The sequence below is a fragment of the Cnephaeus nilssonii genome (assembly GCF_951640355.1).
Source record: "Cnephaeus nilssonii genome assembly, chromosome: 7".
NCBI lineage: Eukaryota > Metazoa > Chordata > Mammalia > Chiroptera > Vespertilionidae > Cnephaeus > Cnephaeus nilssonii.
The window spans coordinates 94,142,017-94,168,610 of record NC_137078.1 but is presented as its reverse complement, the minus strand read 5'-3'; the positions used below and the strand labels follow the sequence as shown (position 1 = coordinate 94,168,610).

The 26,594-nt window shown below is 46.3% G+C and overlaps 2 protein-coding genes across 7 annotated transcripts in view; one reads left to right on the top strand and one right to left on the bottom strand.

Annotated features, from left to right (window-relative positions):
- The first annotated feature begins 1,338 nt into the window (after positions 1-1,338).
- Positions 1,339-26,261, top strand: SZRD1 (SUZ RNA binding domain containing 1). 6 transcript variants are annotated; one of them, XM_079776245.1, is made up of 4 exons: positions 1,342-1,425; positions 18,149-18,198; positions 20,048-20,302; positions 21,470-26,261. In XM_079776245.1, the coding sequence occupies exons 1-4, from the start codon at positions 1,375-1,377 to the stop codon at positions 21,570-21,572; spliced, it is 459 nt and encodes a 152-aa protein (XP_079632371.1). In that variant the 5' UTR covers positions 1,342-1,374; the 3' UTR covers positions 21,573-26,261. The 6 variants fall into 6 exon arrangements, with proteins under 6 accessions (XP_079632373.1, XP_079632371.1, XP_079632372.1 ...); XM_079776246.1 differs by having other exon boundaries at positions 1,344-1,425; positions 20,051-20,302; XM_079776244.1 differs by lacking the exon at positions 1,342-1,425 and adding an exon at positions 12,015-14,034 and having other exon boundaries at positions 20,051-20,302.
- SPATA21 (spermatogenesis associated 21) overlaps positions 25,306-26,594 on the bottom strand; it is a gene marked incomplete at both ends in the record, with an annotated part of 26,721 nt that continues 25,432 nt past the window's right edge. The window contains 2 exons of the mRNA XM_079777879.1: positions 25,306-25,363; positions 25,880-26,033. Of these exons, the coding sequence (XP_079634005.1) occupies positions 25,306-25,363; positions 25,880-26,033 (212 nt within the window). The remainder of the gene's footprint in view (positions 25,364-25,879; positions 26,034-26,594) is intronic.

The window sequence follows — 26,594 nt, the reverse complement described above, 5'->3', positions numbered from 1 at the left end:
AAAAAAAAAAAAAGAATAGTGGACTGAGGACAGACCCAAAGATGAACAATATTTCAGAGACAAGAAATCATGAAACCAGAGAATTAGTAAGCACATCACTTTAACTTCTAAATAAAGATTAGTAACATTTAAAACATGACTACAATTTATTATAATAATAATAATAACCATTAGGAATACAAATTGCATAATTTCAAAACAGGAAGCTGTTCCTTCAGAAAGATTAATGACATGCTATAAACACATCCCAATTCAAATAACTTGATTATAGCAGCCAAATGCAACACTACTGAACGGCATGTTTTTAACACTGAGCGACCTAACACGGAACATGTCAGTGAGGATAAAATCATGGGTGCTTGCCTTTTACCTGCTTTGGTGGTTTGAGAAAGAAAGCACCATCAGAGATGTGAGAATTATAAATCTTGGCAGGCAAGCCCCATAATAATAATAGGCAACCTTTAGAACTCTTACTATGGGTTAAGCACTGTTCTAAGCTTTTCAGCATACATAGTACCTCCTCACAATCTACTTTTGAAGAAGCTACTACTAATATTATTATCTCCTTTTTTTTTTTACATTTGGGGAAACTAAGGCACAGAAACCTTAAGTAACTTTAATACGATCACACAGCAGTTCAAGTTGGAAGATTTTGAAGTTGAACTTTAAAAGTCCAAGGTCCCCACTTCTATGTTGGAGAAAAGTAAAACAGAACATTGTGTAGGCAGATGCATAAATACATTTTCGAGGTAATGTTAATGTATGTATCTGTCATTAAGGACTCCCAAGATCTTTAGTAGTTCTGGTTGCCTAGCTCAGGTGCAATATTACCAACTAACAGTAATGTTTTTACCTCACAGTAGACAATATCATTGTTAACAGAAACTTGGAATACTGCTTCTTGAGAAGAAAATACTGTAATCATTTTCACCCTATCAGATAGAAATAATAACATGTTTTATGCATCAGCAAATATTTTAAATTCTTTGTTGAGGTATAAAAATACTTTCAGACTTTTGAAAAAAACAACATGCACTTTATAAAAACGACTTAAAAACTCAAAACATGTTTTTCAGTAATTGACTGCCCTTAGAAAAGATGGTTCCAAAGATCACACTTCCCTGTACTCAAGATTCACGTGGAGTCCATTCAGTGTAACACTTTGCCCTTAAAAAAAATGGCAACACCCTGATTTCCTCGCCCTCTTCCAAGATGGCTTCCTTGACACTCCTGGACCCCAGCCTGGCGCCTCTTCCGGGGCTTGGCAGGGGGCGGGGTCCATTGAGTAACTTGCGTGCTGGCGCCCGCGACGGATGCGCGTATCAGGGCGCAGGCGCGGGGAGGGGGTTGGGAGGAGGGGAAGCGGCGAGTAAGATGGAAGATGAGGAGGTCGCTGAGAGCTGGGAGGAGGCGGCAGACAGCGGGGTAAGGAGGAGCCGCCGCCCTGGGGCAGGGCCGGGAGGGACCCGGCGTGAAGGAAGCCTCCAGGGAGTGGGTCTGAGGATGGTTATCCCCGAGGAAGGGCCCCACACGCCGGGCCGGGGTGGTGGAGAGGCCCCCGGTCTCCGGAGCTCTGCGAAGGCCTCTTAAAGGGGCCGCGTTCCATTTCTCCCTCCACCTTTGCCTGGTGCGCCTCCTTCCGTCCCCCGACGTGCGCGTCACTCGGGGCGCCCCATCCGCCACCCAAGACCTCTTTTCTGGGCCCCCGCGCCCGCTGGCTCGCCCGGGCTCTTTTGACCCTTCCCTTCCCGTCGGACTCTCTCCGGAGGCACCATTTTAAAGTTCCTGTGCTTTGATGAGGAGCGACACTGTGTGTCGTGGTGGGGCAGAGGGGGTGGTGGTGGTGGTGTGCGGACCGGGGCGGCACGCCGGGCTCCGCAGAAAGGCAGGAAGGGAAATAATCTAGGGGCCCCTCAACTCTCTGCTAACTAAAATCCCCCATGCTCTGCGCTCTCCGCCACCGTGGGCGAGTGTGGGGTTTTTTCCTTTCAGTTTTACTCTGAGAGCCGGTTGCTGACGGGTCTCCCCAGGGGACTCCGCCCGAAAGACCCTAAGCCCAGCGGGGCAGCCCGTCTCCCCGGGGACCCAGCCAACGATCTGAGCCCAGAGGGAGTGTGCTCGCCGGGGTCGAGAGGGGAGGGGTGCGATGTACAGTGTAAAGTAGCCGCATCCCAGGGAAAAGAAGGGGAAATATAGTGTTCGTCTTGCTTTTGGGGAGTTTTTATTTACTTCCAGAAGCTGTTAGGAAAGTAGCTTATCCCAAGCCGGAACAGCCTAATTCTATTAGGTTCCTGATTCATCTGGTCTTCTCAGAGTTTGTGGTTTCGTGGTGACCCTTGGGAATAAGGGGAGATGTCTTTTTGGCCTCCTCACGTTTGTGTCTGTTCAGTGCTGGCTCGAGTGACAAATACCTTATAGGTTTCCCAGCTGGGAGAAGGGCGTGGAGAGCCGAGTGTGCGAGGGCAGATCAGGAGCTGGGTTTTCCTCTCCGGGTGCCTTTCAGGGCGCTTGTCAGCTCGGGAAGAGGCCAAGAGAATGACCCTCGCAGCAGTGGGTGTATCCGGGAATGTTGAAACTTGGCTTTGAAGTTTTTTTTTCTGGTGGTTCAGCATTTCTCTCAGGGTGTGTGTTTGTCCACTTAGCATGATTGAGAATTTGAAGAATTAATTCGCTCAAAAAGTATTTGGTACAGTTCTTAGGGACCGACTGTCTTTCTTGGATTTTGTCTTGAGTAAGGAGAGCAGTTGAAAGATTCCATAGGGAGCAGCAGGTGACATCTGGGAATTTATTCAACGAACAAGCATTTTTTGAGTGTCTGCTGTGTGCTAGGCAGTGTGTGTGCTGAGCAGTGACTTTGTGCCAGAGAATGCAAAATTTCCGGTAGAGGCATCTATTGCCTACCACTAATATGAGTGAATCATTCAGGCACCCCTCGTGCCAGCCCTCTGCAGAAAAGCTTGGCCTACATTTTGAATGTGACTCAAATGATAAATTTCTTGAGCATCGTAGCCTTTCTTTGTTTTTCTTCATCTGTTTTGAAGGGACATGCATTTCTCGTATTAAACGTGTAAGAAAAGGGAAAACAAAAATGAGTGAAGGGTTCAGAAAGTGGGGATTACTTTAGTTTTCAGAATGGGTAAGTTGCTTCGAGATCAGCTAGCCCAGTACTGCATTTTACAGCTAACTAAACCCCAGAGATGTAAGGTTTAACTTAAAATTTTCTGGTGCTTGTCCAGTATTCTTTCTACTATGTTTTACTTTAGTAAAGCCCTTTAAAAGTTCTGGGTACAGAGATGGAACCCAAACTTTGCATCATTGAGCAGTAACTACCAAAATGCAAGATCCCTTATCTGTTATTTAAGTGAGCCATTGCAACAATCTGTAAAGACACTATTCTCCTTTAAAAAAAAAAATATATATATATATATATATATATATATATATATATATATATGAGAGAGAGAAACACATTGATTTGTAGTTCCACTTATTTATGCATTCATTGGTTGGTTCTTGTGTGTGCCCTGACCAGAGATCAAACCTACAACCTTGACATATGGGGATAACGCTCTAACCAACTGAGCTAATGCGCCCGGGGCCGTTATCCTCCTTTTATAAACAAGTAAACTGAGTTTAGGCAGAAACTGTCTTGCTCAAGGTCACACAGATAGTGAGTAGGGAAGCTGGGATTTGACCCCAAACCTGTCTTACTCAAAAGCTGGTTTCGTTCTCTAGTATTTTGCTGCCTGGGGACCTGGGGAAGACTTGTGAGTTGGGCATTAACTTTCTTTCTTTCTTTTTTATTTTTTATATATCTTTATTGATTTCAGAGAGGAAGGGAGAGGGGAAGAGATAGAAACATCAGTGATCGGCTATCTCCTGCATGCTCCACACTGGGAACTGAGCCCACAACCCGGGCATGTGCCCTTGACTGGAATCAAACCCAGGACCCTTCATTCCAAAGGCCGATGCTCTATCCACTGAGCCAAACCAGCCAGGGCTTAACTTTCATTTTTAATGTGTTTACCTCAGACTTATATTTGAAAGCTCTCTCTTTTTTAATGTTTTTATTGATTTTAGAGAGAGGAAGGGAAAAGGAGAGAGAAACATCAATAAGCTGCCTCCTGCATGCCCCCTACCCGGGATCTAGCCTGAAACCTGGGCATGTGCCCTGACTAAGAATCAAACTGGCGACCTTTTGGTGCATTGGATAATCCTCAACTAACTGAGCAACACTGGCCAGGGCTGAGGGCTCTCTTGAATTTAATTCCCTTTTCAAAATTCACAAAGGGTCTTATAAATGTGCACTTTTGAAGGAGAGGAGCCCGGGAGACGGGGTGCGGGGTGGGGGGAGCACTGTGTCCCCATCACTGGGAAACCAACTGACTATTACATGTCTTTCAGTTGCATGTTTAATCATAGCTTCAGGTTACCCTACCTCCCAATTGATATATGGTAATGAATATTAAGTTACTCCCCCCTTGCAAATACAAAACAAAACAACAACAAAAAAACCTCAGCCCTGACAGGTATATGCACTGAAAGGTTGCTGGTTCGATTCTCAGTCAGGGTACATGCTCAGATTTCGGGCTCTATCCCCAGTAGGGGCTGTACAGAAGGCAACCAATCGATGTTTTACTCTCACATCGATGTTTCTCTCACTCCCCCTCCCTTCCTCTCTCTCTAAAAATCAATAAAAATATTTTTAAAAAACCAAACCTGAGTGGCAAGAGGACTAAGCAAATGGGAGCTGTTGACTAATTCTTTTTTTTTTTTTAATTCTCACATGAGGATATGGTGTTTTTTTAAAATATGTTTTTATTGATTTTTAGAGAGAGAGGAAGGGAGAGGGGAGAGAGAGAGAAACATCAATGATGAGAGAGAAACAGCATTGATCAGCTGCCTCCTGCATGCCCCATACTGGGGATTGAGCCCATAACTGGGGCATGTGCCCTGACCTGAATCAAACTAGTGACCTCTTGGTTCATGGCTGGATGGTCAACCATTGAGTCACACCAGCTTGGCGGGATATGTTTTTATTGATTTGAGAGAGAGAGAGAGAGAGAGAGAGAGAGAAACGTCAATCAGTTGCCTCCCATGTGCACCCTGACTGGGGATCGAACCCACAACCTACCTAGCTATGTGCCCTGACCAGAAATCGAACCAGCAACTTTTTGGTGTACAGTATGATGTTCCAACCAACTGAGCCCACCCAGCCAGGGCTGCTGACTAATTTTTCAAGTGAACATTCAAACTTTATGAAATCCGGAGACAGTTCTAACCCTTGAAAATAGAGGCTTTTGGTGATTCTTGTCCTTCACACAAAAATGTTGACATTATGTTAGAATTTCTCTTTTGTCAGGACATCTGAGGTCATTGTTTCCTGCATATCTTCAGAATGCTCAGTATAGTACTATTGTGTCATTCCAGGAAGACTAAATTTGAGAAACACCTAAAATATTCTGTAAATAGGCAGCTTTTTGCTTTTAGTTAGTATGGTGAATGCTTATCTAGTATAAAATTGTGCCTTTACCTGTTTCCTCCCAAGGAGTTGCATCCCAATCAAAGGAAAATTCAAGAAATATAACTTAGGCCCTGGCCAGTGTTGCTCAGTGGATAGAGTGTCAGTCTGTGGACCAAAGGGTCCCAGGTTCGATTCCGGTCAATTACACATGCCCAGATTGTGGGATTGATCCCTAGTAGGGGCCATGCAGGAGGCAGGCGATCAATGATTCTCTCAAATAATTGATGTTTCTCTCTCTCTCCCTCTCCTTTCTTTCCTCTCTGAAATCAATAAAATTATTTTTTTTTAAAAGGGGAAAAAAGGAAATATAACTTAGGGAATGCTTCTTTAAAAAAATATACTGCCTTTGGGGAAAATGCAAATATAAAATTGAGTTAATATTGATTCTAACTCTAAATTGGGTCCTTTGTCTTAAGCACATCTCAAGAGACAAATAGAACATTTTGTAATTGGAAGGTATCTTGTGCTTACCCCCAAAATTATATCAACAGTTTGCTCTGTTTCTGTTGGTTTGAAGCTTTATAGTAAGTATCTTGTTGTTTCCTAGTCCATCTTGTTGGTAATGAGATAACCCAGTCCTAGAGGAAGGCAGGTGGTACTTAAATGAAATTGGATTGGTAGTTATTGTACAGCATTTCCTTGCATCTCAGTAGTTGCCTTTTATTTTTCACAAAGGCAAGTTATGTAGCAATTAGAAGATAATGCATCTAAAGCAGTGGTTCTCAACCTTTCTAATGCCGCGACCCTTTAATACAGTTCCTCATGTTGTGGTGACCCCCAACCATAAAATTATTTTCGTTGCTACTTCATAACTGTAATTTTGCTACCGTTATGAATCTTAATGTAAATATCTGTTTTCCGATGGTCTTAGGCGACCCTGCTAGCGGTTGAGAACCGCTGCTATAAAGCCTAAGACCATCGGAAAACAGATATTTACATTATGATTCATAACAGTAGCAAAATTACAGTTATGAAGTAGCAACGAAAATAATTTTATGGTAGGGGGTCACCACAACATGAGGAACTGTATTAAAGGGTCGCGGCATTAGAAAGGTTGAGAACCACTGATCTAAAGTAAGTTAAAGGATGACCAGTCTTTTGGACTAAGAATTCAAATTTACTTTCTGCCTTCATTGAGCCAGTCAGCTAAACTTTACCCCATCATGATATAGGTATAAGCCTGTAGAAGGTGTCAGTAAACGTTGAATACCTACTGTGTACCAGGCACTTGGGCACAGTCCAGTGGAAGACGCATAGATGGGGTACCATGGCTGGGATCTTGTAGAGAAGGTGATGTCTAAACTAAGATTCAAAGGACCAGTTGAATTAAGCAGTATTAAGTTTGGGAGGAACAGGTAGGGTGTAGGGCCAATGCCTACATAAGCAAGGAGGCATGAGAGAAAAGAATCCAGCATTGGGAGAGCTACAGTATTTCCTTCTGGCTGGAGGGTAGGGTGTTGGCAGGGCTGAGTGGAAAGAGATGAGGCCAGAGAGGTAAGCAGGGCCAGATTGGGAAGGGCCTCCTTGTACTTGGTTCTGGGGAGCTTGGGCTTTTCCTGAAAGCAGAGGGGAACTTTGAAGGCTTTTTTATTTTATTTTTTAAAATGTATTTTATTGATTTCAGAGAGGAAGGGAGAGAGAGAGAAACATCAATGATGAGAGGGAATCATTGATCAGCTGCCTCCTGCACACCCTCCACTGGGGATCGAGCCTGCAACCTGGGCATGTGCCCTTGACTGGAATCAAATCCAGTCCCCTTTAGTCCACAGGCCGATGCTCTATCCACTGAGCCAAACCGGCTAGGGCTTTCTTTTTCTTTTTTAAAGCAGAGTAGTGATATAGTTAGGTTTTAATGTAAGAGATAAGAACTTTGGTTTACTTCTCCTTCTTTGGGGAAGGGCTGTTCTCCCTGAAGCATGGCTACAACCACACTTAGAGGAGTCTTCAGCACTGCCTTCTAACTGCTGTCATTATGGAATGGCTGTGGGGAGTGGGCGATTAACAGTTACATTTCAGGGCTACCTGGTGCTGATTTCTTTATGCCTGTCTTTGTAGTAACGAAGGTACTTAAGATTTGTGTATCTGAAAGCATAAATCCTGAAGGAGCCATTTCTAAGCTATTCCTGGTTCTTTTGGGAAGATCAAGTGCTAGGGACTGTGAAGTCCTCAGAGGGGGGCTTTCTATAAAGCAATTGGCCAGTTTAGACATGATTGTGTTAAGCAGTCTGTCCCTGGAGCTCTGGAAAAAGATCTGTTTTACTGTGATTTCAAAGAAAGGAGGATAATGGCTTTTCACTAGTAACTTCTCAGCTCTTTTCATTGAGGCTGCATGGGGGGCCTGTTCCCAGCATGCTCTGACTGTTCAAGAGAGCTGCCATGGTTGCTGTGAGTTGGAAATTTGGGCAGTCACAAGCCTTCTTGCTTTTCCTTCTATAACAGGAGAGTACTTAGTGGATTGTTTTACAACTTTTGGTAAAATTCTGCAAGAGAAAAGGTGCTGTTATTTAGGTCTGATGACTTCAACATAGCTTTCTTTTCACCTTCTACACTGTGGTGCTCTCCCTTCCCCGCCCCTGCCGAACACACACACACACACACACACACACACACACACACACTCTCTTAAAGGGCAGTTTCTGAAAGGGCAGTTTCTGGCTGTATCAGGTAGCTAGCCTTCACAAGGTGTAGTGTGTTCTTTCCTGCATACTTTCCCCACAGGAATAGAAAATTTTCCCTGTCAGGACAACTACTGACTTGTTGGTTTCCTAGGAGAAGATTGAGTTTAGCTACTATATCTATGGCCAAAATGCAGAATGAACTGGTTTTTTCAAAAGTAGTAACTAGAGATTTCTCTTCCCAAGTGTTTTTAACTCTGCTAACCAACCTCTGCCAAGCATGCTTCCCTTTAATGTGAGGTCTATGCAGGATATTGATGGGAAGATAAAGGTTAAAACCAATTACCACAAATGTTGCTAATTGCCACAATTAGCAACAAATCCCAATAGTGATCCAGTGTGTAGATAAAGAATATTATCACTGTGGGTAGAACATTTCAAAATGTCCCTCACAGTAGGTCATCCCCTCCCCACACCCAAAACTCCCTTATAAAATGAACACAGGAAATAAGTAATTCTTTTCTAAAAGGAATAATAAATATGTACTGTTAAAGTTACATTCTTCAGGGGCATGATCCTTAGATGAGCTTGTATATGGCAATTATGACTCGAGCCTGGAAAGGTCAGAACTTTCACCACTCTTCATTGACCTAGAGAGCCAAATGCCGACCCCTCATGTTCTGGCCTTCTTGGCTTATAAAAGCATTTGTGACCCTCCAGAGGTCAGTTGCTTCTGCTATCTAGTTGCACATCTCATGGGTGAATGGACATTGCCCATAAGCCTGCAAGCTCCCAAATCCCACAGGCCCTTTTTTTATTGTATTTTTATTTATTTATTTTATTGATTTCAGAAAGGAAGGGAGAGGGAGAGAGAGATGGAAATATCCATCAGCTGCCTCCTGCACGCCCCACACTGGGGATCAGGCCCTCAACAAGGACATGTATCCTGACTGGGAATTGAACTGTAACCTCCTGGTTCATAGGTCCATGCTGAACCGCAGAGCCACACCGGCTAGGCCCACAGGCCTTTTTTAGATGGCATCTTGAGGGCTCATTATAGGCCAGGTAGACTGCACTTTTACATTCATTATCCCATTCAGTCTCAGTGGTCTGTCTAATTGGGGTGTAGATTCTATTACTCATAGTTTAGGAGAGGAAATCACAAGAAGTATTCCAGCCCTGGCTGTTGGCTTCACTCTTAGGGACCTTTTTGGATAGTTTGTTTCCCTTTGCTTCTCAGCAGACAATTACATAGTTAAGTGCTTTAGTATGCTTAGTTGTTAGTTCCTTTGAAGTATTGTTTGTTTCTCTTAAGATTAAGCGTGACCCCTGCTTCTGTAGCCTGGATGATGAACTGATTAAGTTTTGTGTCTCTCTCTTTTTTTTTTTAAGTTTTGTGTCTCTTGAGGAACTTGAACTAAGAGCCAAAAGGACAATGCTGCTGTTAGTTGTAATATAAGAACAGTGACTGCAAGCAAGATAGACGCTGATTGAAATCTTGATCATAGATGGGAAATACCTTTTTAACTTCTGGCCAGTGGAAAGAGACAATATAAATAATTTCTGCTCCGCTCTCTTGAGAAGATTTAACAACTCTACTATCTTAGGATCTCTATATCTATAGTAGCAGACTGGCAGCCCTTGGGTATTTGGCCTAAAGATTTTGGGGGCTTGTTTCTTAAGTATTGAATACCTTTACCTGGATCTCAGTTGCTCTCCTCTCCATTGCAGCCTCCTCCCTCCCCCTGCTACCCCCTCCCCTCCAGGCTACTATCTGTTACCTATTGTGTTCTGTTCCGCTGGCTTTTGCCATTTAGTTTATTGGCTTGGCCCTGGAGACATTATTTGCTGCCCCTGCTGAGTACCCTTGATGACTGCTCCCTTGGGTGTTTGAATAAAACCTGGTAGTGACTTTGTTCCATCCCCCAAATCTGTTTGTCTATTTCCTATGGGAGAGGAGCCTTGCTGTCTTCGTTATATAAAAGGTAGCAAGGGTTACCAGTCAATAACCCTCTCTCCTCCATGGCAATAGAAATCAGAAGACTAGGTTCAAATGCCAGGTCTGACTTTTGGACAAATCACTGCCTACCTTTCTCTCAGCTTCATTTTCTCATTTGTAAAATTGGATGACTCTGCCTTGCCTGGTGTTGAGAGTTAAATAAAGCATCATTCAAAGGCAGATGTTGCAGCAGAGAGAGTTGTTGCTCTGAGTGTGAGGGACATTGTTCCCTTGTTCTCCATTCACTGACAGTGTGGCCTCTGTCCAGTTAGGGTGGGAAGTTCCTAAGACTGGCTGAGGGCTAGTATACTGTTTCTTCTAAGAGTTGTATTACTTAGTATTGTATGTAACCAAAAGGGGGAAAACAGTAATGAACCTGAAGAAAGAGGAGCCCCATTAGACTTTATCCCCTATTTTATTCCAAAGGTAGGGCTCACCACCATTACTCCTACCCCTGCCTGCTCTGCTCTGCTTCTTGTTTGTTTGTTTATTCTCACCTGAGACTATTTTTTGCATTGATTTTTAGAGAGATTGGGAGTGAGGGACAATGGAGTGGGGGGAGAGAGAGAGAGAGAGATCAATGTAAGAGACTCATCAATTGGTTGCCTCCCGAACGTGCCCCAACTGGGGCTGGGGATCGAATCTGCAACCCAGGTACATGCCCTTGATTGGAAATCGAACCCGTGACCCATCGGTGCAAGAGCCAACACTAACCATTGGGCAATACCAGCCAGGCATGCTCCACTTTTTTTTTTTTAAATATATTTTTATTGCTTTCAGGGAGGAAGGGAGAGGGAGATGGAAATATAATGATGAGAGAAACCATTGACTGGCTGCCTTCGGCATGCCCCCTACTGGGGATTGAGCCCGCAACCCAGGCATGTGCCCTTGACTGGAATCAAACCCAGGACATTTCAGTCCACAGGCCGACGCTCTATCCACTGAGCCAAACCAGCCAGGGGAACTTCTTTAAGGTAAAGTTGGCTGTATGGATTCCCTGCCTCATGAAGACCCTTTGAAGAGTCACTCAAAGCAGGACAATACATTATCTCAAAATGGCAGTTACAAAGTTTTTGAGGCCCTCCAGCCTAGGATACATCTAAATTGTTAGCCTGTTCTCTGCTGAAGAATTATATCCTTGTGGGGTACTCTTCATAAATTTAAGATCTGGACTTTATTTTTTTCCAATTTTTTTATTAAGGTATTATATGTGTACATATCTTACCATTAAGATCTGGACTTTAGATTTCAGCTCAGTTGTGGTCTGCTATTGCTATAGTCCTTCCTTAGGAACCTTGGTTGGGGTGCCTATTACTTGTAAGCCTTTATCCTACCTTACTCATTCCTGTGGCCACCACCAGCCACTCCTTTTGAGGTTTAGGGTTCAGTTCTGTTGCTTACTAGTTGAGAGGCTTTAGGCAAATCACTTAACTTCAGAGCATGCTGCAAGGCTGCTGTATAGCCCATGGGTTGTGGTGAGGATTAGAGGTGGTAAAGGGAGGACCCAATGTCTTCCTTACACATACCTCTGGCAGGTACTTGGAGAATGCTGCTGCCACCACCACCAATGCTGACAAATTCCTAAAGCAGCCTTAGCTCTTCTTTTGAATATGAATAGTGTCTCTGATTTCAGACCCAGATAGACCAAGTTCATATTCTGGCTTCACAAAGATTGCTTTCTAGTGACTTAAAGATGGACAATAAACAATAATGTTTTATTTATTTATATATCTATGCTAATAAAAGGGTAATATGCAAATTGGTCAGGACACCCTCTCAGTAACGACCTAACAGTGGAACGACCTGCGTGGGGTGACCAGGCCGGCAGGGGGACCTGTTAGGGGTGATCAGGCCTACAGGCAGAGGTGGTTAGGGGTGATCAGGCTGGCAAGGGGGCAGTAACGGGCGATCAGGCAGGCAGGCAGGTGAGCAGTTAGGAGCCAGCGGTCCCGGATTGTGAGCAGGATGTCTGACTGCCGGCAGTCGGACATCCCCTGAGGGGTCCTGGATTGGAGAGGGTGCAGGTTGGGCTGAGGAGACCACCCCCCATGCACGAATTTCGTGCACCGGGCCTCTAGTATACATATATACTTACACACACACACACACAATGGGAAAAAAAAAAAGCAGATTAAGGGCATATAAAATGACTGGCAGGGCTGCCATTTTTGTATATTAAAAAAATGGGATCTGAGAAGGCCTCTCAAATAAAGATAGGCAAAGCAACCTGTAGGAAGTGAGAGTGCAAACTGTGCAGAAGCTGGCGGAAGTACATTCAGGCAGAGGGAGCTGCCAGTGCAAAGGCCCTCGGAGTGGAGCATGTTTGTTTTATCTGAGGAACAATGGGGGCCAATATGATGGAGTGAATTTTATTTTACATTAAATTTACCTGAGTTATAAAAAAGGGGTTCCTAGCTGGTTTAGCTCAGTGGATAGAGGTGGTCCAAGGACTGAAGGGTCTTGTGTTTGATTCCGGTCCAAGGGCATGTGCTTCAGTTGCAGGTTCCACCCCCAGCCCTGGTTGGGGCGTATGCGGGAGGCAACCAATCAATGTGTCTCTTTCCCTCCCTTCCACTCTCTATAAAAAAATCAATGGAAAAAGGTCCTCAGGTGAGGATTAACAACAACAAAATGTGTGAAACCAACTAAAATTTTTTTATTTTTTTAAATATATATTTTTATTGATTTTAGAGAGGAAGGGAGAGGGAGAGAGATAATAGAAACATCAATGATGAGAGAGAATCATTGATCGGCTGCCTCCTGCACATCCTACACTGGGGATCCAGCCCGCAACACAGGCATGATCAGGAATCGAACCATGACCTCCTGGTTCATGGGTCGACACTCAACCACTGAGTGATACCAGCCAGGCTACTTTTTTCTAAAATGGTGGCATTGTGTTCATCAGGACCTGTCAGGCTCTGGCTCTGAGAGGCAACCTTGTTCTACTCTCAGGGTTCCTGTTTCTTCTGCAGAACCCCTACTTGTAGATGTGTGCTTCATAATTTGGGAGAGCTGGACAAGGCCATATGAGCCTGTGGGACATAGTGGTTCACAGAGCGCGCAAGATGATTCCCTATTCCTTGAGTTTGAGAGGAAAATCAGAAAATGTCATCTTCTGAATTGCAAATTGACAAAGGCAAATTATCTGAGAAAAGTTAGGTAGTAACTGTTGCTGATAAAAAGGGGTTCTTTTCTAACTCAGCTGGTGCCTCTTAGACTTCCGTTCACTACAAGAAGTCTTGGATTCTTTGAAGTCTGTTAGTTGCATTGGTGACCAGAGGATTCTGGTTTACAGAGAGGAGTGTGATGGTGGAGCAGGACTTTGCTCCTTTGGCATCATGGAGGAGGCCCTGCAGAGCAGGCAGCAGCAGGTCAGGCACCCAGTCCCACCACCACAGTGTAATAGGTGCAGATTTAGGTTTGTTCACTCTGTCTCTTGTGAGTTTGGCTAGTTTGAATCAGTCCCCAGGGCTTCATTACCCCTGTGTGAACTGATAAAATCTGTTTCTTGAACATTCAGGTCTGGACAGAACATCTGTGATGGTGCTGTGCTTGCTGTAATTTGCACCAAGGCCTATTTATTTCTCTCCTTTGCCTTTCTTATCTCCTCTCCCCTTCTTACCTTTTTTTCCTTCCTCATCCATCTCTTGCTATTACAGGAGAGACCCTGCCATTGTAATCTGCCTGCCTTGCGATACATTCCTATTCTCTGTCTCCTTTGTTCCTCTTGAAGATTGTGGCTGTGTTACAAATTAGGCTGTTTGAGGTGTCCCCTACCTTGCTCTTCCCCTCTTATGCTTCCATCCCCTAACTTTCTGCCAGAGGCTCACACGAGCATCATCACTGCAAGTCTAAGGTCATCAGCAGCCTGTGAAGCTGTGCTTTTTCCTCAGGTGAGTTGAACTTGCAGATATCGACATCTGATTTCATTCACCTTGTGGCTGTGGCCTCTCCTTTCCTCCCGCGAGGTACTTCATGATATCCTGCCTCCACTCTTTCCTCTGGTTTCGCTTTTTCTCTCAGATCAAGAAGTATACCTCTCATTTTTGTAGAGGTATAGCCCCACAGGGCAAGTGATACCAACAGATCTTTTCTTTAGGGTTTTGACCCAAAGAAAGGAGGCCACCCACTTACCAAAGCACAGAGCAATCCTTCACTTCTGCAGTGTCTCAGTGCTAGTTGGCAACAAACAAAGAATCTTCCCAGGAGAAGCCATAGGAAATCAAACTGTTTTAGCACCTTGCCTCTGATGTGCTTATGCCCTAACACTTGCCTTGTGCCCTATGACCCTCAGAGCAAAGAGTGATGAGCTTATGGGTTTCTTTCACTAGCCATGGAAGTTCAGCTTCTAACACAGGAGCAGCCTTGACCTTGGGCTGGGGCTCTATGCATCCTTGTAAAAGGAGAAGGTGCCCTTAGGTAGGAAGATTCCTTGTTGGGGCCCACATCTAGATGCTTCCTCACAAAACACTGAGGACTATTTAATTCCATTGGACTGTTTGCATCTCTGGAGAAGACGGATATTCTCCTTGTAGTGCACACTGTAGGAGAGTTGCAACTCAATCCAGCTCTTCAGAGAACGAGTCTGAGAGCAGATTAATTGCAAGTCCTTATCCAAGTAGAGAATGGACTGACTCATGATACCTGGATAGACTCCAGAGCGAGATGCAGTGCCCTCTCCCGCTGCTGGCAGAGCACTCCCTCTCCTGCTTGGAACGCCCTGAGCTCGCTGGTATCCAGTGACCATCTGGAGATGGCAGGATCAGCTTTCCACCAAAAGCTGTTGGGTTTATATCCCACTCTAATCTGATGGAAGAATTCCTCAGCTCTGATAACCTGTCCTGTCTGATGGGTTGGAGTTTGATGGGAGTGTTCGTTATTGGAGTGCCAGGGGGCAGTGTGGAATTCAGGGGAGAGGAGAGAGTGAGGATCAATGGCTTTACCAGCATTTCCATGGATTTGAGCAATTGTGAGTATGCAGCAGCATCGGGTAGGGATCCAGAGACTTTAGTTCTAGGGCTAAATTCCTTGACCTCCCTGAGCCACATTACCCTCATCTGACAAACATAAAAGCTACTTTATCACACAGGGTGGTTTGAGCAGAAAATGAGTGTTTGGGGAAGTGCATGATAACCATAAAGCATCATATTGACATAAGGCATTATTTTTAAAGCCAGTAGTTTTATATTACATGCCAAGGATGCTGGTCATGTCCTAGTTGGGGGACAGAGGCACATTTACTTAGACACGGCCCATCTGCCCTCTTGAAGGGCTTTTCTCCACTCAGGCTTCATTTCCTGGGTCTGGGCAGATTTCCTATTTTCCATAGGACCCTAGAGAGGAAGCGTGGATGAGGCTCCTCAAATTGAGCTAATGTAATGTGTATTTTACCACAGTTTAAAAAAATCAGCTAATGTATTAGGCCCATTTGCCTATATGTCTTATTTGGCCCACACAGTGATATGAAAGCAAGAGTTCATGTAACAAAGTTTAAAAATTTATAGCTTTCCCATAAAAATCTTGATAGTTTTCTCCTAAAATAGCAGAGCAAGTGCTCTTTGGTGCCTTTGTAGCTAGCCCCTTCACTTCCCCACTGTGCTCCCTACAAATGGAGTTTGATTACTTGTCTGGCCTGTGGAGGCATTTGGTGTTAACGTGTTTGAAGGTATCTAAGGGTATCTAAATCCCACAGATGGTAAACTTTGCATTTACGGTGGAGGAACTTGAATAGGCAGTGTCATTTTTAGCCTGGAGCAAAATGATACATTGTGAAACTTTTAAAACCATAAGTTATTTGTGGTAAGCCTTGAAAAGCCCTTAAAAGGTAATGGACATTAGACTAACCTGAGACAATATTTACTTAGGCAATATCACTGGTATTAATTTTGAAAAAAACTTAGGAGAATTACAGTTCTGACAGACTGTGCTATGGCATAGATTTTCTTTGAGTGTCTGTCAGTTCACAGAAAACATCCAGGTCATCCCTGACTCTAGGTGCCCCCTTTTCATTCTGTCAGTAAACAGTCACTGGGTACCACCTTGTGTTACAAGTTTGAGTGAGAGGTTTTCATTCTAGAGTTTTCCTAGCCAGAGAGTTCATCGTACCCTCAGAATATAGTCTGCTGTGCTTGCCTAAATATATTTTGGGTCTTTCAAAAAACAAAATATTTTAAACAACTCAACACCAATCAAAATGAGTATCATTATCAGATTGGATTTAAGTCTTAGGTTCATGTTGTTCATAGGAGACAAAAATAAGGACATTGGAAAGATGAAAGCTAAAAGAGAAACACATGTTTCGGGGGAATACTAAACAAAAGAAAATGGGCATAGCTTTATTAATATTAAACAATAGATTTTTTTATTTTTAGAGAGAGAAACATTTATTTGTTGTTCCACTTATTTATGCATTCATTGGTTGATTCTTGTATGTGCTCTGACTGGGGATCGAGCCTGCAACATTGGTGTATCGATCGGGTCAATGAGCTACCCAGCCTAGGCCTTTTAAACAATAGATTTTAAGGCAAAAAATGATCACTTCATAATAATAAACTGTTTAATTTACTAGAAAGAATAATTCCTGGTTCTTCCCATAGTCAGTAGTTCAGCCAAATTAGTAAGAATTTAGAAGATTTGAACCATACAGTTAACCAGTTTATACTGCACCTATAACTGCAGAATACAGTCATTCTCAGGACATATAGAGCATATGGGCCATTCCCTGGGCCCTGAGGTGATCTCAGCAAATTTCAAAGACTTTATACTAAGGCAGTGATTCTTAAAATTTTGCAAGTAATACACTCCTTTGAAAATCCCATGTATCTTGTAAGTTAGGGTTTATGAACCTCAGCACTGACATTTGGGACCAGATAATTCTTTGCTGTGGGGGCTGTTCTCTCTATTATAGGATTTTAACAGCATCCCTAGCCTCTATCCACTAGATGCCAGAAGTACCTCCCTTCCTGTAGTGACAACCCAGAATGTCTCCAGACATTGCCAAATGTCCCTTGGTGGGCACTATCAACCTTGGTGGAGAATTACTGTTACAGATCTTCTCTCCAGAGAAACACATAATTTTGCATACAGTTTCTTCCCTCTCCAATATCTATGGTCTTGCCCTCACTGAAGATAGTTTAGTTGGGACGTTTTGTAAGAAAAAGCAGCGGATCAACCAAGGAGCCTGGACATCTGGTCTGTGCTCTTTCCACAGCTTCCAGTGTGTGTAGGCTTCATGGAGTTCCTGGTGCTGAGGGTCTGAGGCTTGAGACTGCCATTGAGTTCCACAGACTTTACGCTTCTGTTTTGTTCTAGGCCTTTTGCTAGGTGCTAATTACAAATAATTCAAATCCATGATAGTGAAAATAATAATAATGTGATATATGAAGGAATGAAAAAGGGAGAACTTATCTCTGAGGAGCAGGCAATTTAACTATATGGGATCAGAGACCTTACAAAGGAGAGGTGGACAGCTAAGCTGGGTTTTGCAGGATAAAAAGGAGTTTGCAAGGGGGAGGACATTGCAGGCAAGTGGATCAGCCCTAGGTTCTGGAGGTTAGTAAAAGCTCAGCTTTGCTGTGGTGTAAAAAAGAAACAAAAGATAAAGGTGTGGGTGAGGTGTGCTTAGGAGCTTGGACTTGATAGGTCAAGTAGTTGAAGTATTTTAAGTGGGGAAGTGACACAATCAGACGTGTTTAGAAAGTTGATTTGAGTGGCTCTGTGAAGGACAGCTGGGAGGCTAGAAGACTAGCTGGAGGCAATGCAAAGAACCCAGCTGAATAATGAGGTCTAGAACTATCTGCGGCTGTGGGAATGGAGGGAGATGAACCCGCAAGGAGTCAGGTCCCCAAACCCCAGAGTTTAGTAAAGGGAGCTCCACATCCATTATTTCAAAGGACACAGTCATGTCCCTGGCCAGAGAGGACACTGCCCTTAGCTCTGAAAATAAAGGCATAAGTTTTTATTTGAGAGAGGTTTTTTCCACTTTTTATATACATTTTTTTCCTCTAGGAAATAGACAGACGGTTGGAAAAAAAACTGAAGATCACACAAAAGGAGAGGTAAGGCTACTCTCTGGTCTGAGGACTCATGCTCTCTGCATTTGAGAGCTGGGCAGTCAGTGGTGTTCTCCAGCTGGCTCTTAGGGTTAGCAGGTCAGGCTCTTGGGCAGTGAATCCTTCCCTCAAGGATATGGTGGCTTGAGGTTTTTGGGAGTGAGGCTGGAGTGTTACACTTGTCTCCTACCTCAGTGGGCACCCTGTGTGAGGTGGTTTGATGGAAGTGGGGAGGTGACACGTCAGAAGACTTGGGTTTAGGCCTGGCTCTGCTCCCAATTGCTCTGATGTTTGGGACAAGTCTGTCCCTTCCTCCCCGCCCCCCAGTCTGAACATCAGTTTCTTTCTCTGTACCATAAGGAGGTTGGACAGATGATTTCTCTGGGCCTTCTGTGACTTGGTGGCTTAGGGCATTTTGGGGGTATCCTGGAAGAAAAGATTCTCAGAACTTCTTAGACCTTGAAAGATAGCTTCATCCCCCAGCTTCAAAGCAAAGGCAGTGGGTTTTCAAAGCAGGTGAAGGTTGACTTCAGCAGTCTGTCTTTGGGCTTAGGTAACCTGCCAGCTTCCCACAGGGACAAGTGACAGGCAGGAGGAAGAGAGGGCCTCTCTGGACTTGCCTAATGGGCTACAAGATACTCCCCAGGGAACTCTGGAGTGCCCACCTGCCTGCCCAACAGCTTCCCTGGTTCCCTTCCTCTTAGATCAGATTGCTGGCTCCTTGTCCGTCTGTCTGCTCATCTCAGCAACTACACTAACACCTGGTTACAGTCCCCTTGCCTTGCCATTCCTGTCCTGCCCAGAACTTATTTTAGTTCCCCTGACAGCAGCTGAGTTCCTCCAGTGCCTACCCCTCCTGACAATCAAGAGTCTACTGACAGCCCCCTGTGGGCTGTTTGGTTCTGAAGAGAAGCCAGTTGACTGCTCTGGGGAGGATCTTTGTGGCTGTTAAGGGGTGGCCATTCCTGCTTGGATCCCTTTTCCCCCGTGGCTTTTGTTTCTTTTCCTTCCTATGTTGTTTTCTGCTCTCCTTGTGGACACATCGCCTGATGTGCACATCCACCAGCCTTGGACAGTGCCTCCCCTTTGAGCACTGCCAAGCACTGTTTCTAGGATCATCCTTCACCCCAACCCCGCCGCGCGCAGCATACCAGAGCCCTGGTGAGGGAGGTGTCTCTGCTCCGAAGTCTTCTGAAGAGGTGATCCAGTTGTTTGGTGTAGCTTGTCTCTGGGAGGCACAAGTCACTTACCAGAAGGCTGAGGCAGTTTGGTAAATCCTGTCTTGGTGCCAGGCAGGGATGGCGGAGCGGGCTCCTTGGTAGTTTGGTTTGAGCACATGTGGTGGAAGACCTTGCTGGTAAACACTTTGCTGACCCCAAAGCTAAGGGGCTCCCACCACACCAGCCTGTTACACACTGATCTGTGTAGGGAAGTTGGGATTTTAACAGAAGTCATTGGATTCTGGACCTGAAATATTTTGCCTCAGGGGCCATGTAGTGCTTGATGTAATTGTAATGAACAGGAATAGAAGTCCAAGAAAATGAGATGGTGTTCCAGCCCTCTTTGCCTGGGGTTAGGTCTCAGGAGCAGACCTGTGGATTGTGTGAGCTTATGGCAAGGTTGCTCTTTGAGAAACCCTTCCTGAGGAGTGAGAATTCTGATGTCTGGTCAGAGACCAGAGAATAATGAATAGAAATAGGAGGTAAAAAAAAGTAAAAATAAATAAAAAATAAATTGTGGGGCGGGGAGAAATAGGAGGTATAGGAGGAGGAAAGTGATGGGGTGGGTGTGGGACATGGATGGGGCCTCTTCAATCAAGAATAGGAGTTGTGAAGCTGTGTTTGCTCTTTGTCAGCAGGAAATCCAAATCTCCTCCCAAAGTGCCCATTGTGATTCAGGACGATAGCCTTCCCACCGGCCCCCCCCCACAGATCCGCATCCTCAAGAGGCCCACCAGCAACGGTGTGGTCAGCAGCCCCAACTCCACCAGCAGGCCAGCCCTTCCTGTCAAGTCCCTAGCACAGCGGGAGGCAGAATACGCAGAAGCCCGGAAGCGGATCCTGGGCAGCGCCAGCCCCGAGGAGGAACAAGAGAAACCCATCCTCGACAGGTGAGTGTAACTGGCAGGGCTGACTGTGGACCACCCCACCAGGCCACGAGGAGGAGGAGAAGGAGAAGAGAGCTTGGCTGCAAGTAGATTAATAAAGCAGAATCAGGGCGGGAACCATTGCAGCTCTAGCTGTCCACCGGCCTACTGAGCCAGTTCATTGTGCTGCACTGGCTACCTTACTGTTCTGCAAGATTTGAGGATGTGGTTCGCTGGCAGACACCAGGGGACAGTGTGGTATGGAGGTTAAAGGCAAGGACTTGGAGTCAAAATCTAGAGTTGGAGCCCATCTCTGCCACTTACTTCTGCTTTAGAACTGCTTGATCTCTCTGTGTCTTCATAGACTAATCTGGAAAATGGAATAATGATAGTACCTGCACAAGTCGTTGTGCAATTAAATGAGCGTAGGGTTCTGAGAACCCTGCCTGGCACAATGGAAAGTGCCCAGTTCCGTGTTTGTTATCTTCTGGTCCTCATAATAACCCACTGATGGTTTCTCTGAAGTCCTAGAAATTGTACTTAAGTTTGTTACCTCCTGATAAAGCAGTATTTATTCAAACAACCTCTTTCTAACTTTGAGAGACCTCCTTGGGCTTGATAATCTGGCACTTGAACTAATCTATGTACCTTCTTTCTGTCCTGAGGCTTCCATTGTCTCTCTTTTCACTTGGCAGAAAAGAAAAAGTCCATTTCCTTTAGTCTTTCATAGTAATATCAGTCTCCCATTAACCACATGATTTGCAGAGAAGCAGGAGGGAAGCAATGGCAGGTGCTGGCTCACTCTATTGAGCTTTGGGTTAGGAGTCTTTACCTGACCCAACGCTCTATAAAGTCTGTGCTCATTGTTCTGCGGGGGATGCACTGTCCATGGTCACTGCCTCTGGACAGCTTGGCCCTTGAGCACTCCCCCTGCCTCCAGATGAATGATGGTGAGCCACACGGGGGGACAAGTGCTCCAGGTGCCAGAGGTGGACATGGGCACCTGCCCCGTGTAGGAGCTTTCCGGCCCGGAGGTGCTCTGAGTCCACTTGCCAAAGAATCAAGCTCAGGGAGCAGAGTTGGCTAATAGCCACTGTGACTTCTGCCCCAGCTGCAGGCGTGGTTGGTTTTAAGACCTGGAGTCCTCTTTTCAATCCTTTCTCAGGCCTTCTCTGATCTTCTTCCCTTCAGGCCCACCAGGATCTCCCAACCCGAAGACAGCAGGCAGCCCAATAATGTGATCAGACAGCCTTTGGGTCCTGATGGGTCACAAGGCTTCAAACAGCGCAGATAAATGTGGGCAAGAAAGAATGCTGCCGCCGTCACCACCTCCTGGGTCGTCCGCCATGGGTCGCACTGCCGTGGCAGACAACTGGACTTGAGCAGAGGGAAGGACCTGATTAACTTGCACTGTGATCCCCTTTGCTCCTCCCACTGTGACCTTGAACCCCATGCACTGTGACCTCCCCCTTTCCCCCCTTCCCACTGTGATTGGCATGTCTACAAGGGCTGTCCCAAGTCAATGGAAAGGGAAAGGATGGGGGTTAGGGGACTTAAGAGTAGAGAGTCAGACAGTGCCACTTGGCCACTTGGGGTAAAGCCAGTGCCAGCAATAACAGTTTATCATGCTCATTAATTTGGGATTTCAAAACAAATGAGAACTCCCATCCACCCACCCCCAAGTGCATGTCGTCGTCACTTAAAAGCAAGTTCCATTTGAAAATTATCCTTTCTTTTTTTTTTTTTTCTTCCTATTTTTGTTTGTTTATACAAATATCTGATTTGCAAGAAAAAGTGCATGGTAAGGGTTTTAGCAGTTTAATGAATTTTTAATTAAGAAAGGGTAGTTTGGTAGTCTACTTAAAAATGTTTCTGGGAAATTTACTAGAAACATTAACCAATAGGTTTTTGGTGAGCTTAGCTTCTGTATTCCTACTGCCGCCCAGAAAAGGGGCAGGGCTCTGTAGCCGCCAGGACAGATGAGCACCCCATGCCTATACCTCCCTCCCCCCAGCTAAGTCCCAGGGCATCATGGCCCTACCTGGAGACTGGGCTCGTTCTATAGGCTCAGAGAGCCTGGGGAGGGTGCCAACCCCACCTCTAGTATTTTGGGAGATGGGGAAAGTGAACAGACTTTCCCTTCCCAATCCCCTCAGGGTGGTTCCCTACCAGCCAGGCTTGCTACTTCTAGGAGAGAGCAGGGAGTGAGACTGCACTCCTGAGCTTAGAAGTAAATGATGCGAGGCTTGCTCAGTATTTTGCTGTCAGCACAAGGAAAGCCAGGAGAGTCTGGCTCCAGGGCTCAGCCTCCTGCCTCGAGTGGTCAGAAGGTGTCTGTGGAGTGCCATCTCCAGGGATGGCATCAGCTCGGTAACTATAGCTGGTACATTTCCTTTGTGAAATCACTACCTTGGGAGCAGACCATTCTGAATACATATGGGAAAAGACAAGCTGTGCATTGCAGATTGGTGATGACAGACTGGTTCCCCATAGTCCTAGGCTACCCTTCACCCTTTTTCCAGAGCAAGGCCCTGGAATGAAGGCAGTTTCCCCTCTGTCCCTGGAGCCTAGGGATTTGCTTTGGCTCCTTGAGGTGGAAGAGACTAAGAGGGCAGCTGCCCAGAGCAGCTCTGTGTGTGTACAGTCTGGCCCTCTCAGGCTTTCTCTGGTCTCTTCTGTTGCACTGCGCCTTATCCCTCAGCTAGCCAGACAGCCTCCCACTCAGTGGATGAGTTTTGGAGTGGTGGGTGTGATGTTTTTGTGATTAGGGCAGCTTGTGGTGGCCAAGGTGGCAAGCTAGGTTTTGGAGTCTCACTCCACCTTTGTTCACCTGACTCTTGGCCTTGCCCTGTGGGAATGTAGGCCAGGCTCAGCAAGCCATGTCCCACTACATTTTGCCCTTAGAAGGAAGGGCCAGCTGCCAGTTGAATCAGCAACTAGTCCGCAGCACAGTCTTGTAACTGTGTGAAGCCAGGAAATTGTCTATGAGCGGAGTTGGAACAGAGCTTCAGTCAGTAAGAACCTACAGGTTGTTGAGTTGTGACTGTAGACTATTCTGGCAGGGAATTACCTCCAGGCATGGGCAAGGGAGAAGGTTGATTGCTGTCTTTATAGTTCCACTGCCCTGACCAAGTTTCCTCATTCTAAATGTGTAGTGTCCATCCCTCATGTAATAGTGGTTTCTGGCCCAAAGTGAGACTGTCCTTTCAGTTGGAGAAGGGCACAGAGGTAGGCCAGATGGGAAGGCCAGAAGTGCTGATTGCCCAGCCATTGGGACAACCTGTTCTTGCCCCCCTCCCCTAATGGAGCCAGAGGGAAGACTGGCTGATGGGTGTCTGTGGATTGAGGATCTAGTAGGGACTGGTGCTCCCACCTCCTTCTGGCCAAAGATGGGGCTCTGCCCACTGTGTGCCTGTACCTCCTTGGCTTCCCAGATGGAGAGGTAGCAAATTTTTTAAAAAGAAAAACGAAAACAGTGAACTGTTGTGTTGGGGGAGGTGGGAAGGGAGATGGGAGAACGGTTTGGGGTGTGTGTGTGTGTGTGTGTGTGTGTGTGTGTGTGTGTGTGTGTGTGTTGGTAGTTGTCTGTAACTTTCCTTAAGTGCTTTTTTTTTTTAACTTTTTTAAGTAAGCTGCGGGCTTTGGCTTAGAAAACCCCAGGGGGGTGTGGGGGGCAGAAACCTGAGGCTGCTGCCCCTTTATCTGCCTTCATGGTACTGTCCCCTTCCCCCAGCTCCTCCCTGACCCCATGAGCCAGGCCTCAGACCTTCCAGCTAACTGCTTCCCATGAGCCACTACTCTGTTGTCAGCCTATAACCAAAGGAGCTGGGGGTCTGGGCCTGGTGACCAACCCTTCTCAGCCCACTCAATCAGGGTGCTCCCCACCTGCAGGCAGGAGGCAACACCCTATCTGCTACCATCAACCCCTTCCAGAGCCCACTGCCCCGCCCTGCCCTATCCAGTCCAGCCATACCCTGCTCTGCCCCATCTGGGGATGCTCTGCTCAGGGATGGGCCGGTAGGGCTACCCTATCCTCCCTGCTAAGCAGAGACTCTGGAAACCTCTGGGGTCCTGTTTTCTGGCCATGTGATTCCAAGGGTGCACATGGGCCCCTTGGGTGTCTGAACAGAAGGGCATGGGAGGGAGGGCTGCACCCCTGCAGTCCTGCTCTGCTGATCTAGCGGGCAGCTGCCCACCCCACCCCGCACCGCGGGCTCCTGAGTCGGCAGATTAAGCATTTTATAAATTGTATTTTAAATACATGTTTTAAACTTGTCAGAGCCTTGTCCTCATTTCAGTCCCTGGCCTCCTAACTTCTTGCTGTGGCTGCTTGTTTAACCACTGGGAGCTACCTCTACTCAGTCCCAGGGAGGGGCTCTCTCTCTGTTAGAGAAGTAGGTCTGAGGTGGTGTGTGTGTTGGGGGTAAGGATCCACACCCTTAGGCTCCACGGGAAGGGGATCCCTAGGCCCTGGGGCTCTGTTGGTGAGAACATGGGTGAGGCCCTTCCTCTCTTCCATGGGGTCTGCCCCTTTCAGGGGTCGAGTCTTTCCCAGGTACTTCCCTTATGTTCACCATTCCTTTTGAGCGAGGAGAGAGAATTCCTGCCCTTGGGGGGCTCCTAGTCCAAAAGGAAAACCCCAGCTGAGGAAAATCCCAGCTTTGTCCTTTGAGTGTACACATAAGATCAAGACTTTGCACCCAGGGCCACGTCCAGCCAGAACCCCAACCCTGGGCAGGGTTTTGAGGTACATCTTGCTTCAGGGATTCCCAAGCCTAAGGGAGACTGGGGCCCTGTGCCCTGAGAGCCCAGTGGAGGGGTGAGAACCTGGGTGGGGGCCTTCCCTGGCACCTGGAAGCAGGTGAGTGCCCAGAGGGCAGGGGCCCCAGCACCAGGCACAAAGGCTGAGGTTCTTGGTGTTTATTGGCTTACCAGGCCACAAAAGCAAAATCCAGCTGTGGTCCCTGCCTGATGACCTATCTGTCTGCAGGTCTTAGACAGCTGTCCAGAGTCAGGACTCTGCAGGGTCAGTGGGTTCGAGCTGGCACAGAGCTGAGCCACTTTCGGCTGTCAGAGCTGTGTTCCCTAGGGAGAAGGGTGGGAGGAAATGCTCCATCTCCATGTGCCCAAGGAGAGAGGACGCCTTCCCTGGGAAGTGATGAGCCAACAGTTAGGCCTCAGAGGCCTGACTCCAAGTCCAGATCGCTGGAAGGGGAATGCTACAGGGGAAGCTTCCCTCTACCCAGATGTAAGTCTGTTTCCTGCTACTCCTAACATGGAACCAGACTTGGGCAAAGGACTGGAGTGTTAAACCTCCTGATGAGAAAGGCAGGCAGTGCCAGTCTAAGAGAAAGACGGTATGTACCCCTGGTCCTGGGCATAGGAAAGCATAAGTAAGTACCATGACTCATGAATAATCCACTTGGTGCACAGGCCTTCAACAAAGGTTCGTTTTCCCCCCTTTCTCTTTTTTTCCTCCCCGGAGCAACAGTCTCCCAGGCATCACTTCTTAGAAGGATATATTCTTGGGTTAGGCCAAGGGCCTAGTAAGGAAGGAGGTGGATGGGCCTGGGCTGGGGCCCCTGCCCTTTGGGCACCCACCTGCTTCCTTGAGATCCTGACTGGAGGTAGAGGCTATGGATGTCAGGGCTCGGGTTGGTGGGGGTGCACTGGTTCCGACCTACCATCTTCTTGTCCAACCTCGGGCAGAGTGGGATGCAGGGCACCTGGGCGTAGGGGCTCTGCAGGTTGGCAGCTGGCGAGGGAGGAGGAGACAGGAGAGGGGGATGTTTCAGAACACACCCAGCCTTGGGAGGCAGGTAGACCCAGGTGAGATCCTGACTTTGCTACATGAGCTGGCTGGGTTTGGGCAAATTACCTCTCCAGGCCTCTATATAGGCTGGAGATGATAGTGGTACCCACCTCACAGTGTATGATGAGGATTAAAGGGATAGTATGTGCAAAGCATTCAGCTAAAAGCTGAGCAATGCGTAAGGGCTAATAACAGCTGAAAAAAGCAGATGTCTTTTGCAATGGGTCCTGGCAAAGTCTGGTAGGCACACTCTAGACTCTGGAAAGCTCCTACCCCATCACTTGGCACACAGTAGGAATCTAATGGTACCTACTATTATGGGGAGGCCACCTTGCCCAGTGAAAAGAGCACAGGTTTTGGAGTCAGAGCTGGGTATAAACTCCCTTCTCTGACATGTTGGATATGGGGCCTTGGGCAAGTTCCTTAAACTTACCCAGTTTCAGTTATCTGTAAAATGGGGTAAATATGTGATTATGGGGATTAAATTCTAACGCATCTGCCAAG

Bases quoted from the DNA above. Each gene is read 5' to 3' on its own strand.
- SZRD1 (XM_079776243.1), top strand. From the start codon at position 13,936: ATGCTTCCATCCCCTAACTTTCTGCCAGAGGCTCACACGAGCATCATC. The intron at 18,199-20,047 runs GTAAGGCTACTC...GCTCTTTGTCAG, and splicing joins AAGATCACACAAAAGGAGAG to CAGGAAATCCAAATCTCCTC. The intron at 20,303-21,469 runs GTGAGTGTAACT...TCTTCCCTTCAG, and splicing joins GAGAAACCCATCCTCGACAG to GCCCACCAGGATCTCCCAAC.